This window comes from Pongo abelii, chromosome 1 (genome assembly GCF_028885655.2).
Source record: "Pongo abelii isolate AG06213 chromosome 1, NHGRI_mPonAbe1-v2.0_pri, whole genome shotgun sequence".
NCBI lineage: Eukaryota > Metazoa > Chordata > Mammalia > Primates > Hominidae > Pongo > Pongo abelii.
This window is the reverse complement of record NC_071985.2, coordinates 206306276-206321597: the sequence shown is the minus strand read 5'-3', so window position 1 is coordinate 206321597 and position 15322 is coordinate 206306276. Positions and strand designations below refer to the sequence as shown.

The following is a 15322-nucleotide window of genomic DNA, read 5'->3' as shown; positions in this document are numbered from 1 at the left end:
TAGTCCTAGCACTTTGGAAGGCTGAGGCAGGCAGATCACATGAGGCCAGGAGTTCAAGACCAGCCTGGCCAACATGGTGAAACCCCATCTCTACTCAAAATACAAAAATTAGCCAGGCGTGGTGGCAGATGCCTGTAGTGCCAGCTACTTGGGAGGCTAAGGTATGAGAATCACTTGAACCCAGGAGGTGGAGGCTACAGTGAGCCAAGAACGTGCCACTGCACTCCAGCCTGGGCAACAGAGTGAGACTCCATCTAAAAAAAAAAAAAAGTCTGCAAGAAAACCCTCTGAGGAGGGATTATTACCCCCATTTAACAGATGAGAAAAATAAGATTAACTTGCAAAAAATAAGTAGGGAAGCCTCCACTGTGGGCTGAGGTGGAGAAGGGTCCTCTGTCTCTCAGTGGTGGTGGGAGCCGGTTCTGATTACAGGGAGGAAGAGTGGGTGTTTTGTTTGCTTTTCTTTTCTTTTTTCTTTTTTTTTTTTTTGAGATGGAGTCTCGCTCTGTTGCCCAGGCTGGAGTGCAGTGGTGCGATCTCAGCTCACTGCAAGCTCCGCCTCCCGGGTTCATGCCATTCTCCTGCCTCAGCTACTCGGGAAATAGCTGGGACTACAGGCACCCACAACCACACCCAGCTAATTTTTTTTGTATCTTTAGTAGAGACGGGGTTTCACCGTGTTAGCCAGGATGGTCTCTATCTCCTGACCTCGTGATCCACCAATCTCGGCCTCCCAAAGTGCTGGGATTACAGACGTGAGCCACCACACCCAGCCTTGTTTGCTTTTCTGAAACGGAGTCTTGCTGTGTTGCCCAGGCTGGAGTGCAGTGGTGCGATCTCGGCTCACTGCAACCTCTGCCTCCTGGGTTCAAGCAATTCTCCTGCCTCAGCCTCCCGAGTAGCTGGGACTGCAAGCACCTGCCACCATGCCCAGTTAATTTTTGTATTTTGAGTAGAGACGGGGTTTCACTAGGTTGGCCAGACTGGTCTCAAACTCCTGTCCTAGAGTGATCTGCCCACCTCGACCTCTTAAAGTACTGGGATTACAGGCATAAGTCACCGTGCCCAGAATGGTTCTTAGAATCCACCCCTTGTCCTACCTCTCCCATGGGTCTATGAGGAGCCCACTAATCTTTAATCCATGGCCCTAGGTTCAGGGGAGGGGGTCGGGCCAGGGCAGGCCATGGGAAGTGAAGTGGACTTGGGGGGAGTCAGAAAGCTTTGGTGTGGCCTCTTGTGCCCAAGACAACCCAGGAGGTCATGGTCCTGAAGCCAATGTAATCTAGGGCCCAAACCTTCTAATCTCAGGGTGGGCAGAATCTGGGTGTAGAATGTGGTGTTCAGGGGGGCTCCCCATAGACAGAGGATGTGAGACCCTCACCTTGGCACTGGAAGAGTTCAGGCCTCCTCAAACAGATGGGGCCCAGGACAGCAGAGGGGACAGAGAGGGCTGCTCTGCCAGCATGTCCCAGAAGTGCATGTGGGTATAGAGGGCAGCAGCTGCTGAAATGGCCGTGGGCATTAGACTGTGCTGGAGTGGGGACACCTCACCCCGACTATGTCAGCTCGCACCAGCCACTTTCACTTCCCTTAGTATAAGCTCCTTGCACTCTGCTACCCACAGTTTGCATCAGAAGAAATGGAAGAGACCTGCTTAAGGTCGCACGCCCAGTGGCAGAGCAGGGACTCTGCGCAGGGTGGTCTAACTGCAAAGTCTGCCATCCTTCCATTCCCCTTGGGGCTGGAAAAGAAAGGTTTCTAACTTGCTTTCAAAGTGAGTTCCTATCAGCTCTGTTGTGGGCAAGGTGGGGCTGCTACCCATTCTAGAGAGTGGCTGGGGCCTGCTCAGTGGAGCTGGGGCCAAGCCGGGCCTCTCCAGTCAGCTGCGGGGGCGCACCCCGGGGTGCCGGGAGTCCAGGCCCGGTTTTGCATCAGGCCCTGCCGAGGTGTTTCCTCCTCCTCAGTGTGGGGCAGCTGCTGGCTGGGCTGCCTGTTGAGTCAGCCTTCTTCCCTCACGGCTCTTCTCCCAGTCCCTGAAACTCGGCTGCCAGGGGAGCTGGAGCCACCTGCGAAGGTGTCCTCCCATACTGGACCCCTACAGGTAACACATGTCGGTGCCAGGGTCCCCTGCCAGGGTCCAGAGACGCAGGCACTGCCACCTGGTATCCTGAGCACCCTCCAGCACCTTGGGGTTGGGGGAGGTGGGCACATGTCTGGAACTGGAACAGCCGGACAGATGGACAGACCCTCCTCTTGACCAATGGGTCTGTCCCACGGTGTCAAAACAGCAGGGAAGACCAAACACTTGATTCTGCCTCTGGCAGGAGAGGGGACTTCAGGGAGGGGGCACTGCTGAGGACGCTGGGCTGATGCCCATGGCCCAGCTCAGGCAGGCCTGCAGGACAGAAATAGGCTCGGTTCTGCCAAACGTCCCCCCGGCCTCCATCCATACTCAGACACACACACCTGGTGGCCCCTAAGGCATGAGGGGACACCCCACAGCACACAGCCCAGTCACACGTACAGCACAGGAGGAAATGCACAATGCATACTGTACACACCCCACACGGCGCTGTCACCTAGAAAGTCACTGAACACACCACACAGACAATATAGTCACCATGCAGAATAACACTGCAGCAGCACCACACCGCAGCAGGACACAAAGACACACGCAGCAACTACTCAGCTCACAGACCCACGCTATGCAGACATGCCCACCAGACTCGGACCCACAGAGCCACACAACAGGGCACAGAGAGGGACGTGGGCTCACACCCCAATCCACAGGGGAGCCCGAACGTGGGCTCACACCCCAATACACGGGAGGCCAAACTGTGCGTTTGCAAGACCCACACCTTGGCCATAGAAGTTCAGGGAAACTGCTGTTGTGGAGCACACAGGTATCCACAGAGTGAATGCACACCGTGCAGCCATGCCAAGGCCTTCTGCTCCTGAGGGTGTCAAGAGGGATCGCTGGGGCTCGGCCACTGACTCAGCTGGGAGGGGACAGACCATAGCAGGCGGCGGACGCAAGCCAGGACCTGCCCGCCAAGCTGCCTCCGCCGGTCTCAGCCCCACCTGGAGCCGTGGCATGGAAGGGGCGGGAAAGAGAGGAGAGGCCGCCCAGTGGACTCAGCACACAGCCCTGACCAAGTCATGGGCCCCTTGCCACGTCTACATGCCCCTCAGCGCTGGGCAAATGTTTTCTTTCCGGAGTCACTGTGGTACCTGAGCATGGGCTGCTGTGCCAGCCTAGGCCTCCACCGCCGGGACCCCAGACTGGTCTTGGGAGAACTGTGTGGCCAGAGCAGAGGGGCCCGGTGGCTCCAGGCAAGAGGGCAGGGCTGGAGGCCGGGGCATCCCTGGGTTGGAGGCCTCCATGGGAGTGGGTGCGGCAGTTACCTCAGGAGAGGAAGTTGGGGGTGTGGGCTGAGGAGGAGGTTGCCTCAGACAGGAAGGCCAAGCGGGCTAGGGCAGGGTGGAGGTGGTGGCAGGAGGGGACCCAGGCTGTGAGGTTCCTGGTGCAGGGGAGTGAGCAGATGTGTGTGTGTGTACGTGTGTGTGTGTCTGTCTGTCTAGGTGGGTGGTTGTATGTGTGCATTCCCATGTGTGTGCAGGCATATTTCTGCATTTAATTAATCAAACTTTTACCAACCATCTGTTGTGTGCAAAGTAATGGCTTTGAGGGTGACTCCCTCTCCCTGCCTCCAAGGAGCTCACAACCCAGTTAGCTGGGCAATGTATGTGTGCCAAAGTCTGTGTGATTTTTATGTACATCTTTATTGAGGGACATATTTGTCCCCAGACTTGTTCTTGTCTAGGTGAACCCATCCGGGTGGGCCTATCCCCATTGGTGTGCATATGCTGTGTGCAGGTTTTTTTGTTTGTTTGTTTTTGTTTTAAGACAGAGTCTCACTCTGTTGCCCAGGCTGGAGTGCAGTGGCGCCATCTCAGCTCACTGCAACCTCCTCCTCTCAGGTTCAAGTGATTCTCCTGCCTAGCTTCCCAAGTAGTTGGAATTACAGGCATGTGCCACCACGCCCAGCTAATTGTTCTTTCCTTTTCATTTTTTTTTTTTGGAGGAGTTTCACTCTTTTTGCCCAGGCTGGAGTGCAATGGTGTGATCTCAGTTTACCATAACCTCTGCCTCCCAGTTTCAAGCAATTCTCCCACCTCAGCCTCCCGAGTAGCTGGGATTAAAGGCATATACCACCATGCCCAGCTAATTTTGTATTTTTAGTAGAGACGGGGTTTCTCCGCGTTGGTCAGGCTGGTCTCAAACTCCTGACCTCAGGTGATCTGCCCGCCTTGGCCTCCCAAAGTGCTGGGATTACAGGGGTGAGCCACTGTATCCGGCCATAATTTTTGTATTTTTAGTAGAGACGGGGGTTTCACCATGTTGGCCAGGCTAGTCTCAAACTCCTGACCTCAGGTGATCGGCCCACCTTGGCCTCCCAAAGTGTTGGGAGTACAGGCATGAGCCACCGCACCTGGCCACTGTGTGCAGATTTAAGAACATGTGTAGGGCCGGGCATGGTGGCTCACGCCTGTACTCCCAGCACTTTGGGAGGCTGAGGCTGGCAGATCACGAGGTCAGGAGTTCAAGGCCAGCCTGGCCAACATGGTCAAACCCCGTCTCTACTAAAAATACAAAAATTATTTGGGCGTGATGGTGCGTGCCTATAATCCCAGCTACTCAGGAGGCTGAGGCAGGAGGTTTGAACCCGTCAGGCGGATTGAACCCGTCAGGCGGAGGTTGCAGTGAGATGAGATCGCGCCACTGTACTCCAGCCTGGGCAACAAAGCAAGTCTCCTCAAAAAAAAAAAAAAAAAAAGAATGTGTGTGCATGTCTCTCGTGGGCACGGGTCCGGGTCTGTGTCTGCAGAGGGACCTTTCTGGGGGAACAGCTGTTCATGCGCCTGTCTTTATGCAGGTGTCCATGTGCATGTGTGAGCATATCTATGCCTACATGGATCCACGTGTGCACGTGTGTCTGTGTGTTCCATCGCTGCAGTTCGGTGTGGCCCTACCTCAGGGTGTGTGCATGTGTGTCTCTTGCTTCTTCCACTGTGTCCCTGAGTGTGTTCAAGGGCTAGTGTATGCATGTGTGCATGAGTGTCTCTCACCCCACCTTGAGCTCAGCCGTCCTGGGGTGGCACCCTACCCATACCCGGCCAAGTGTTTGGGGAGAAAAGGGCTGTTGGTTCTAGGATGTGCCAAGCATTTGTGCAGGGCTTGACCTGACCCTCGGTCTGCCCCCAGGAAGCTACGTGTGCCCAGCTGGGGCACAGCCCCAGCTGATGCCCCAGAGGGGCCACCCATCACAAGAGGGGCTTTGGGCTCTGCCCTCCCTCCCCATGGCGCATGGGCCAAAGCCTGAGACTGAAGGACTGTTGGACCTCAGCTTCCTGACAGAGGAGGAGCAGGAGGCCATTGCTGGCGTCCTCCAACGAGATGCCCGCCTGCGCCAGCTGGAGGAGGGGCGAGTCAGGTAAGGCAGGGCAGACCCTGGCCGGGGAGCACCAAGAGGCTTGAGTGGCCCCCATCCTGCTCCCTACCGACACCACTGCCTGTCAGATGTCTGTGTGGTTCTTGGTTTCGCCCTTTAGTCTCCTCTGGCCTTGGCCAGCTCACAGCTCATCACTTCTCCAGGGGTGACTGCACCAGCTTTCTCGCCAGCCTCCCTGCCTCCAGGCTTGCCTCTTGGGCCCACCTCCTGCAGCTGGTGCTCCCCAGATCTGTCTTCTTTTTTTTGAGACAGAGTTTCATTTTTTCGCCCAGGCTGGAGTGAAGTGGCACAATCTTGGCTCACTGCAACCTCCACCCCTCCGGGTTCAAGTGATTCTCCTGCCACAGCCTCCCAAATAGCTGGGATTATAGGCACACGCCACCACGCCCAGCTAATTTTTGTATTTTTAGTAGAGATGGGTTTTCACCATGTTGGTCAAGCTGGTCTCGAACCTCTGATCTCAGATGATCCACCCACCTCAGCCTCCCAAAGTGCTGGGATTACAGACGCGAGCCACCGTGCCTGGCCAGATCTGTCCTTAATATCCCCGCTGAAAACTTCCCCTGGCTCCCCAGTGTCAAGGGCAAGCTCCTAGGCATGGTCCACTGGGTCTCCCTGGTCGGTCCTTGCCAGCCCCCACCATCTCCTCTTTCACCATAACCCCGACCCGACACACAGACACAAAGTGACCCCTCCAGCCGCTCAGGTGCTCCCCAGTCCCTGAACCCACTCTTCAGTTCTATGCCTACGCTGGCACTTCTTCCTGGAAGAGCACAGTGGTAGAAGAGCATGGGCATTACAAGCAATGTTTGGGGACAGACACTTCCTAGCTATGTAGCCTTGGCAACTCACCTGACCTCCTTGAGCACCATGTTCCTCGTCTGTAAAATGGGGCTAAGGAGTCCTACTTCACTGATTTAAGAGGAATCAGCCAGAGATAGTGGCAACGCCTGTAATCCTAACACTTTGAGAGGCTGAGACGGGAGGATTGCTTGAGCCCAGGAATTCAAGACCAGCCTGGACAACACAGTGAGACCCCATTTCTACAAAATATAAAAAATTAGCCTGGTGTGGTGGTATGTGCCTGTAGTCCCAGCTATTTAGGCAGCTGAGGTGAGAGGATTACTTGAACCCAGGAGGTCAGGCTGCAATGAGCTATGATCATGCCACTGCACTCCAGCCCGGGCAACAGAGCAAGACCCTGTCTCAAAAAAATAATAATAAAATAAAAAGTATAATAATTATTATCCTTCTCTACCTGGAGAATTCCAATTTGTCTTTTAAGAAGAAATTCAAGGCTGGGCATGGTGACTTACAACATTGTGGGAGGCTGAGGCAGGTGGATTGCTTGAGTCCAGGAGTTAGAGACCAGCCTGGGCAACATGGAAAAGCCCTGTCTCTACAAAAAAATATATAAAAAATTAGCTGGGCATGGTGGCACGCGCCTGTAGTCCCAGCTACTCAGGAGGCTGAGGTGGGAGGATCACTTGAGCCTGGGAGGTGAAAGTTGCAGTGAGCCGAGATTGCGCCACAGCACTCCAGCCTGGGCATAGAGGGAGACCCCATCTCAAAATAATTAAGTAAATAAGTAAATAAAGGCAATTCAAATGTCACCTCCTCTGGGAAGCCCTTCTGGATTCTCATAGGCAGAGCTGGCTCTTCTTACTTCTATCACATCATCCAGCTCACTATAGTGTACTTGTCTCTTCTGGACTTGGTCTCCCCAGCAGCCTGAGCTCCTCCACAGCACAGATCAAGTCTGATTTGCTGTTGGGTCCCTGGCCCCTGGTCCCAAGCCTGTTACAATGTGGGTGGCGGGAATGTTGCTTGGGTGAGTCATGACAGCCACACCCTCCCCCTTCCTCCAGCAAGCTCCGGGCCTCACTGGCAGACCCTGGGCAGCTGAAGATCCTGACAGGGGACTGGTTCCAGGAAGCACGCTCCCAGCGGCACCACAATGCCCACTTCGGCTCTGACCTTGTCCGAGCGTCTATGCGCAGGAAGAAGAGCGCCAGGGGTGAGAGGAGATCCTTGGGGCAGGGCAAGCCATGTGCCATCCAGGGCGCTGGCTGTATGTGGACAGGGAGAGAGGACCACTAGGGCTCCAGTCCTGGCTGCCCCCAGTACTGTGTGTCTTTGAGTGGGCAATGCCCCTCCGTGGGCATGGGGTGGGTGGGTATCTCCCAGGGCCTCTCCCGAGTCACAGCCAGGCTTCCTGAGCATGGGGGCTCACAGAACTTCTCACCTGCGCCCAGGAGACCAGGCTCCAGGCCGCGATGGGGAGGCTGAGGCTGCTGTGAAAGAGAAGGAAGAGGGGCCAGAGCCCAGGTGAGGAGGAGTCTCAGGAAGGGGGAGACGGTGCCCACCAGTCACCAGGGTCCCTTCCTCTGAGAGCGTCCTCTCCCTACTCCTAGGCTCACCGTTGATGAGGCCCCTCAGGAGAGGCTCAGGGAGACTGAGGTAAGAGTGAATGGGCCAACATGTGAGTACAGTGTCCCTGGAGGGGAGGTGGAATGTGGAGGGGCAGTGGGGAAAGAGCCCCAGCCTGGGAATGGGGAGACCCTGGACATGTCCCTTCCTGTGTCTGCACCTCATCACCTCCTGGGTGGAACAGTGGTGAACGGTGGTGAATGGTGGTAAACAGTGGTGAATGGTGGTAAACAGTGGTGAACGGTGGTGAACAGTGGTAAACAGTGGTGAATGGTGGTGAACAGTGGTAAACAGTGGTGAATGGTGGTGAACAGTGGTAAACAGTGGTGAATGGTGGTGAACAGTGGTAAACAGTGGTGAATGGTGGTGAACAGTGGTAAACAGTGGTGAATGGTGGTGAACAGTGGTATATGGACCCAGCCTCTAAGGGAACTTCTGAATCTGGCTATTAAGGGGTGAAGTGGGGCCAGGTGCGGTGGCTCATGCCTGTAATCCCAGCATTTTGGGAGGCTGATGCGGGAGGATCGCTTGAGCCGAGGAGTTCAAGACCAGCCTGGGCAACATAGCAAAATGCCCCCCATGTCTATAAAAAATAAATATAAAAAAAAGGCCCGTCATGGCAGCTCATGCCTACAATCCCAGCACTTTGGGAAGCCGAGATCACCTGAGGTCAGGAGTTCAAGACCAGCCTGACTAACATGGAGAAACCCCATCTCTACAAAAATACAAAATTAGCCAGGCATGATAGTGCATAACCTGGAATCTCAGCTACTTGGGAGGCTGAGGCAGGAGAATCGCTTGAACCCAGGAGGCGGAGGTTGCAGTGAGCCAAGATCGCACCATTGCACTCCAGCCTGGGCAACAAGAGTGAAACTCTGTCTCAATTAAAAATAATAATAATAAATTTCAAAAAAAAGAAAAAAGGTTGTCTACCAATGGGTCAATATAAAAAATAAAAAATAAAAAAAGGAGTGAGGAAGGACTGGGACTGGCCTGGCCTGGCAGAGGTGGAGGACTCAGGTACGAATGCCCCCACCAATGGGAGCAGGGAGTCAGGCGGCACAAGCCCTGCGGGGTGGGCTATGAAGCACTGGTCTCACCGCTCCTGCAGCTGGCTGCCAGCCCTGCCCAGAGGGCTGCCCTAAACCTGAAATTGGGGTAGCTGGCTGAAGCCCTATGACCTCTGACCCCAATATGACCTTTGACCTCTTCCTCACCAGCCCCCGTACTGTGACCTCTACCCCTTTCTTCCTTCAGGTACCTGATTTCCCATCGCCTTCTGTCCCCCTAAAGGCTTCAGATCCTGAGGAGGCGTCCCAGGCCCAGGAAGGTGAGTGGGAGCGCCTGTTGGGGAGCACGGAGAAGTTTCGCGGGTCAGAGGCAGCCCTAAGGGGCCCCAACCACCTGTGTTCACCTTCGTCACCCGCACTCCCACCCCGCGTCGGAGGAGGGGATGATCCCAGGGCAGCACCGGGGCCTGAATCTGCAGCTCGCTGGGGTTGTAAACCAGTTCCTCCAAATTTGCTTAGGGGCGGGCAGGAGAGGGCTCGCTTAGCATCTCGTGCCCCACCCCAGATCCTGGCCAAGGAGACCAACAGGTCTGTGCCGAGGAGGCGGACCCGGAGCTGGAGCCCGCGTCGGGGGGAGAGCAGGAGCCGCGGCCCCCGCAAGCCCAGGTAGGCGGGAGTGGCCCGTGGCTGCTCTCAACATCCGGAGCGGACTCCGGGCGGGGAGGGCTCCTGCCCAGGGCTGCAAGCCGCCCTCGACCCAGGGCGCTCGGGGCAGGGGCGGGGAAAGAAGGGGCGCCCCGTCACTTGCCCCCTCTGCAGACCAAGGCCGCGTCCCAGATCTTGGAGAACGGGGAGGAGGCCCCGGGGCCCGACCCCTCACTCGACCGCATGCTCAGCAGCAGCTCCTCCGTGTCCAGCCTTAACTCCTCCACGGTGAGGCGGGAGGGAGGGGACCCAGGCGGCCGGGGGGTGGACCCGTTCCGATGCGTAGCCCCTGCCTGCCCCTCCCTCGCCGCGGGACCCAACGCTGCAGCCCCCCGGCCTGCCACCCATGACCCGGGTCTGAAGCCTCCGCGCTGCCCCCGGCCCCGACGTGAGCCCTGCGAGCGGCCCTGACTCCCACCCACTACCGTCTGCAGCTGAGCGGCAGCCAGATGAGCCTGTCAGGCGAGGCGGAGGCGGTGCAGGTCCGCGGCTCCGTGCACTTCGCGCTGCACTACGAGCCGGGCGCCGCCGAGCTGCGCGTGCACGTGATCCAGTGCCAGGGCCTGGCCGCCGCCCGGCGCCGCCGCTCGGACCCGTGAGTGCCCAGCCAGCCAAGCGGGGAGCGGCAGTCACAGCCCAGCCCACCATTCACAGGGTCTCGGCCTCCTCGTCCTCATCTTCAAAATGGGAACAACAGCGTTATTGGGAGGCGTGGGATTAAGTGAGACAATCCCTGTAAAGCGCTTAGCACGAGGGCTGGCACGTGTTCGGGGTGGTGGCTGGGGGAGCCCACAGGCAGGGGAGAAGGGTCTGGAAGGGCCCCTCTTCACCTCGGGTTCTCACCTCCCCAGCTACGTCAAAAGCTACCTCCTCCCGGATAAGCAGAGCAAGCGCAAGACGGCGGTGAAGAAACGGAATCTGAATCCGGTTTTCAACGAGACTCTCCGGGTGAGGCTGCGACCACGATGCGGTTCCCCGTTAATGAACAGGACGCCCCTTCCTGCGGGGCTAGGTGGCAAGGGCAGCCAGTAACGTCATTGCCCGGAGGATCGGCGGGGGGGGCCCATTAACTCGTTATCCAGTGTTGTCAGCCTTGTGGTGGGCGTGGTGATAGTGCAGGCCCCCATTAATGCCCTTCGGGGCTCCCCAGAATTCCATCATGGTAGGAACGCGGTAGGACCCGCCCCAGCCAACTCGCGCAGCATCTACTTGGGCCACCAGCAGTGCTCCGCTAAAGTGCACCTCCTGTCCTCAGTACTCCGTCCCTCAGGCCGAGCTCCAGGGCCGCGTGCTGAGCCTGTCCGTGTGGCACCGCGAAAGCCTGGGTCGCAACATCTTTCTGGGCGAAGTTGAAGTGCCCCTGGACACGTGGGACTGGGGCTCTGAGCCCACCTGGCTCCCCCTGCAGCCCCGGGTGAGGCAGCCAGACCGCGTGGGGAGACCTGCGGCCCGGGTCTCCTGCATTTACCCCACCAGGCTCTCCCGCAGCCCCCTCACACCCCGCCTTCGACAGAGCCTCCCCTCAACCTCTCAACCTCACGGCCCCAGGCGAAGCCTGGCCGGCCGCGGCCCCTTCTCTGAGGGCGCTAGGACCCCTAGGTTCTGCCCCTGCAGGCCCCGCCGTCTCTGCTAGCCGCACCCCATCCGGGTCTGCAGACCCCACCCTCCTGAGGCCCCTTTCCATTAGCCCCTGCTCCACCATAAGCCCGCCTCTCGCAGGTCCCACCCTCTCCCGACGACCTTCCGAGCCGCGGGTTACTCGCCCTGTCCATCAAGTACGTCCCCGCCGGCTCCGAGGGTGAGTGACAGCCGGAGAGGCCCTGAAAAGCGGGAGACTCCTGTCCCCGGGTTTGGGGGCGGTGGACGCCATCCGTGTGCGGACCTGAGCCGAGTCTCTCCGCAGGCGCAGGACTGCCCCCGAGCGGGGAGCTGCACTTCTGGGTGAAAGAGGCTCGGGACCTCCTGCCGCTGCGGGCAGGATCCCTGGACACTTACGTACAATGGTGAGGAGTGCTGGCCCTCCGGGCTTCCCCTTCTTTTGCCTGCAGTGGAGTGCCCAACCTCGACAAACCCTTACTAATCAACCCTTGATCACGCAGCCTGGGCTTTCACCACTGAGCAGGGGTGAAGGGGACGGTTTGAGCAAAGGCCTGGAGTCAGGAAAGTTGAGGACACCTTTGAGGAGCTGCATTTCAGCGTGACTGGCGCCTATAGGACTTGTTGAAAAGCTGAGGCTGAGGTCTGCAAGTGTCCTTCCGTAGAGAACCTGGGAGGCCAGGCTGTGGGGCTTGGCCGGGAACTTATAGTTCAGTGTAAGCTTCTAGGGGACTTCTAGGGGTGCCTCCAGGTGCTGCCCCCACTCTTAGAGAGTGAAATGGAGGTGGGCGGGTCACTTCTGGGTGTCCACCCTGATGCAGCCAGAGGCTGCAGTACAGAGGTACTGTACTTCTGAGCAACACTGTATTTTGCAGAGGGGGTTCCCAGGCTTTGAAAACCTTGGAAACAGGCCAGGCACGGTGGCTTATGCCTGTAATCCCAGCACTTTAAGAGGCTGAGGCGGGTGGATCACCTGAGGTCAGGAGTTCAAGACCAGCCTGACCAACATGGTGAAACCCCGTCTCTATTAAAAGTACAAGAAATTATCCGGCAGTGGTGGTGGGTGCCTGTAATCCCAGCTACTTGAGAGACTGAGGCGGGAGAATCACTCGAACCTGGAAGGCTGCAGTGAGCCAAGATCACGCCACTGCACTCCAGCCTGGGCCACTGCACTCCAGCTGGGCAAAACAGAGCGAGACTCCGTCTCAAAAAATAAAAAAAAAACCTTGGAAACTGCTTGAGGAGGGGTGGTGGTGGAGCAACAGGGAGATAATAAAAGTCACTGAGCCGGCGAGAATAGCAGAGCTGCATTTCAGAGACATTGTTCTGCAGCCCTGTGAATAGGAGTTGCAACTTATTATTATTTTTTTATTATTATTATTATTTATTTATTTTTTTTTTGAGACGGAGTCTCGCTCTGTTGCCTAGGCTGGAGTGCAGTGGCACCATCTTGGAGCACTGCAAGCTCCGCCTCCCGGGTTCACGCCATTCTCCTGCCTCAGCCTCCTGAGTAGCTGGGACTACAGGCGCCCGCTACCACGCCCAGCTAATTTTTTTGTATTTTTAGTAGAGACGGAGTTTCACCATGTTAACCAGGATGGTCTCAATCTCCTGACCTCGTGATCCGTCCGCCTCGGCCTCCCAAAGTGCTGGGATTACAGGCATGAGCCACCGCGCCCGGCTATTATTTTTTTTAAGATGCAGTCTCGCTCTGTTGCCTAGGCTGGAGTGCAGTGGTGTGATTTCAGCTCACTGCAGCCGCAGTCTCCTGGGCTCCAGCGATTCTCCTGCCTCAGCCTCCCAAGTAGCTGGGATTACAGGTGCATGCCACCATGCCCAGCTAATTTTTGTATTTTTAGTAGAGATGGGGTTTCACCATGTTGGCCAGGCTAGTCTCGAACTTCTGACCTCAGGTGATCCACCCACCTCGGCCTCCCAAACTGCTGGGATTACAGGCGTGAGCAACCTCACCCAGCCAGGAGTTGTAACTTTTAAAGCCAGGAGACCTGAGAGGAGGCTGGTGCAAAGTTCCCAGGGCAGTGAGGGTCTAAGGCCAGGCAGGCAGGAGCCAGGGGACATGGACATATGTGAGGGAGAATGAGTGGGACATGGTGACTGGATGACTCTAGGGAGTGTGAGGGGTGGTCACCTGATGCCAGGCCACCTCCCGCACAGCTTCGTGCTGCCTGATGACAGCCGGGCCAGCCGCCAGCGTACAAGGGTTGTGCGACGCAGCCTCAGCCCTGTGTTCAATCACACCATGGTGTACGATGGCTTTGGGCCTGCTGACCTGCGCCAGGCTTGTGCCGAGCTCTCCCTCTGGGACCATGGGGCCCTGGCCAACCGCCAGCTGGGGGGCACACGCCTCAGCCTGGGCACCGGTAAGTGGGACAGCACCCTGAGACAGGCCCTGGGACAGGCCCTGAGAGATGGGGGCTCAGTGTGTGGCCCTGGATACCTCTCTGTCCTTTCTTGAGCTTTGATATCTACTGAGAACTGAGGGTGGTAACGGGGGACAGTGCATAATCTGGGACCAGACAGGTGTTTGGGGGCCCCAAGGTGTCCAGTGTGATCATGCCCTCAACCCCTGCCCGCCCACATCCAGGCAGCAGCTATGGGCTGCAGGTGCCCTGGATGGATTCCACACCTGAGGAGAAGCGGCTGTGGCAAGCCCTCCTGGAGCAGCCACGCGAGTGGGTGGACGGCCTTCTACCCCTCAGAACCAACCTGGCCCCCAGGACGTAGCCCCACCAAGCCTCTCTCTCTGGACCCCCATCTCAGGGCCTGCCCTTGGCTAAAGTCAATAAAGTCTGTTCTAAGAGCAATAGAAGGCTGGTGTCTGCTGGGGCAGGGAGGAAGAAAGGTGATTGTAGGAAAGAGTCAGGCAAGTAAGAGGGGCCAGATTAAGGAACTTCAGACTCTGCCACAAAGACTTCAGAGAAGCCAGGCACAGTGGTTCACGCCTGTAATCCCAATGCTTTGGGAGGCTGAGGCAGAAGGATTGCTTTAGCTCAAGAGTTCAAGACCAGTCTGAGCAACATAATGAGACCCCATCTCTACAAAATTATAAAAATTAGCTGCAGGTGGTGGTGTCACATGCCTGTAGTCCCAGCTACTCAGGAGGCTGAGGCAGGCAGATTGCTTGTGCCCAGGAGTTCAAGGCTGCAGTGAGCTATGCCACAAAGCGAGATGCTATTTCTACAAAAAAATGTTTAAAAATTAGGTGGGTGTGGTGGTGCACAGCTGTGGTCCCAGCTACTCAGGAGGCTGAGGAGGAAGGATCACTTGAATCCAGAAGCTTGAGGCTGCAGTGAGTACGACTATGCCACTGCACTCCAGCCTGGATGACAGAGTAAGACCTTGTCTCTAAAAAAAGTTTTTTTTTTTTTGAGACGGAGTCTCACTCTGGAGTGCAATGGCGCGATCTCGGCTCACTGCAACCTCTGCCTCCTGGGTTCAAGCGATTCTCCTGCCTCAGCCACCTGAGTAGCTGGGATTATAGGCACACGCCACCACGCCTAGCTAATTTTTGCATTTTTAGTAGAGACGAGGTTTCACCATGTTGGTCAGGCTGGTCTCGAACTCCTGACCTCATGATCCACCCACCTCGGCCTCCCAAAGTGCAGGGATTACAGGCATGAGCCACCGCACCCGGCCTAAAAACATTTTTTTTTCATTTATTTTATTTTTATTTTTTTGAGACAAAGTCTCGCTCTGTTGCCCGGGCTGGAGTGCAGTGGCACAATCTCGGCTCACTGCAAGCTCCGCCTCCCGGGTTCACGCCATTCTCCTGCCTCAGCCTCCCGAGTAGCTGGGACTACAGGTGCCCGCCAGCACGCCCAGCTAATTTTTTTGTATTTTTAGTAGAGACAGGGTTTCAGCATGTTAGCCAGGATGGTCTTGATCTCCTGACCTCGTGATCTGCCCGCCTTGGCCTCCCAAAGTGCTGCGATTACAGGCATGAGCCACCGTGCCCGGACAGCAAAAAAAATGTTTTTAAAAAGACCTAGGGGGCTCTTCCCAGGATACCCCTCCCCCCATACACCTCCAAAATTGCCAGGACAAAGG

General features: G+C 56.7%; 1 protein-coding gene across 5 annotated transcripts; it reads left to right on the top strand.

The window, feature by feature from the left end:
* Positions 1–1915: 1915 nt before the first annotated feature.
* SYTL1 (synaptotagmin like 1) lies at positions 1916–14079 on the top strand. 5 transcript variants are annotated; one of them, XM_009233141.4, is made up of 15 exons: positions 1941–2101; positions 5267–5495; positions 7382–7530; positions 7769–7841; positions 7928–7973; positions 9201–9273; positions 9519–9619; positions 9773–9886; positions 10093–10253; positions 10510–10606; positions 10914–11072; positions 11378–11456; positions 11562–11661; positions 13430–13635; positions 13860–14079. In XM_009233141.4, the coding sequence occupies exons 2-15, from the start codon at positions 5305–5307 to the stop codon at positions 13997–13999; spliced, it is 1689 nt and encodes a 562-aa protein (XP_009231416.1). In that variant the 5' UTR covers positions 1941–2101; positions 5267–5304; the 3' UTR covers positions 14000–14079. The 5 variants fall into 5 exon arrangements, 4 of the variants coding, with proteins under 4 accessions (XP_054395228.1, XP_054395215.1, XP_009231416.1 ...); XM_054539240.2 differs by having other exon boundaries at positions 1938–2101; positions 9519–9886; XM_054539242.2 differs by lacking the exon at positions 1941–2101 and having other exon boundaries at positions 5246–5495; positions 9519–9886.
* Positions 14080–15322: the final 1243 nt, after the last annotated feature.

What these genes read in the sequence shown, in the direction of transcription:
- SYTL1 (XM_054539240.2), top strand. Translation starts at nt 5,305, where the DNA reads ATGCCCCAGAGGGGCCACCCATCACAAGAGGGGCTTTGGGCTCTGCCC. An exon ending in CAGGAAGAAGAGCGCCAGGG is followed by an intron (nt 7,531 to 7,768) that starts GTGAGAGGAGAT and finishes ACCTGCGCCCAG; the next exon opens with GAGACCAGGCTCCAGGCCGC. An exon ending in CGTCCCCGCCGGCTCCGAGG is followed by an intron (nt 11,457 to 11,561) that starts GTGAGTGACAGC and finishes GTCTCTCCGCAG; the next exon opens with GCGCAGGACTGCCCCCGAGC.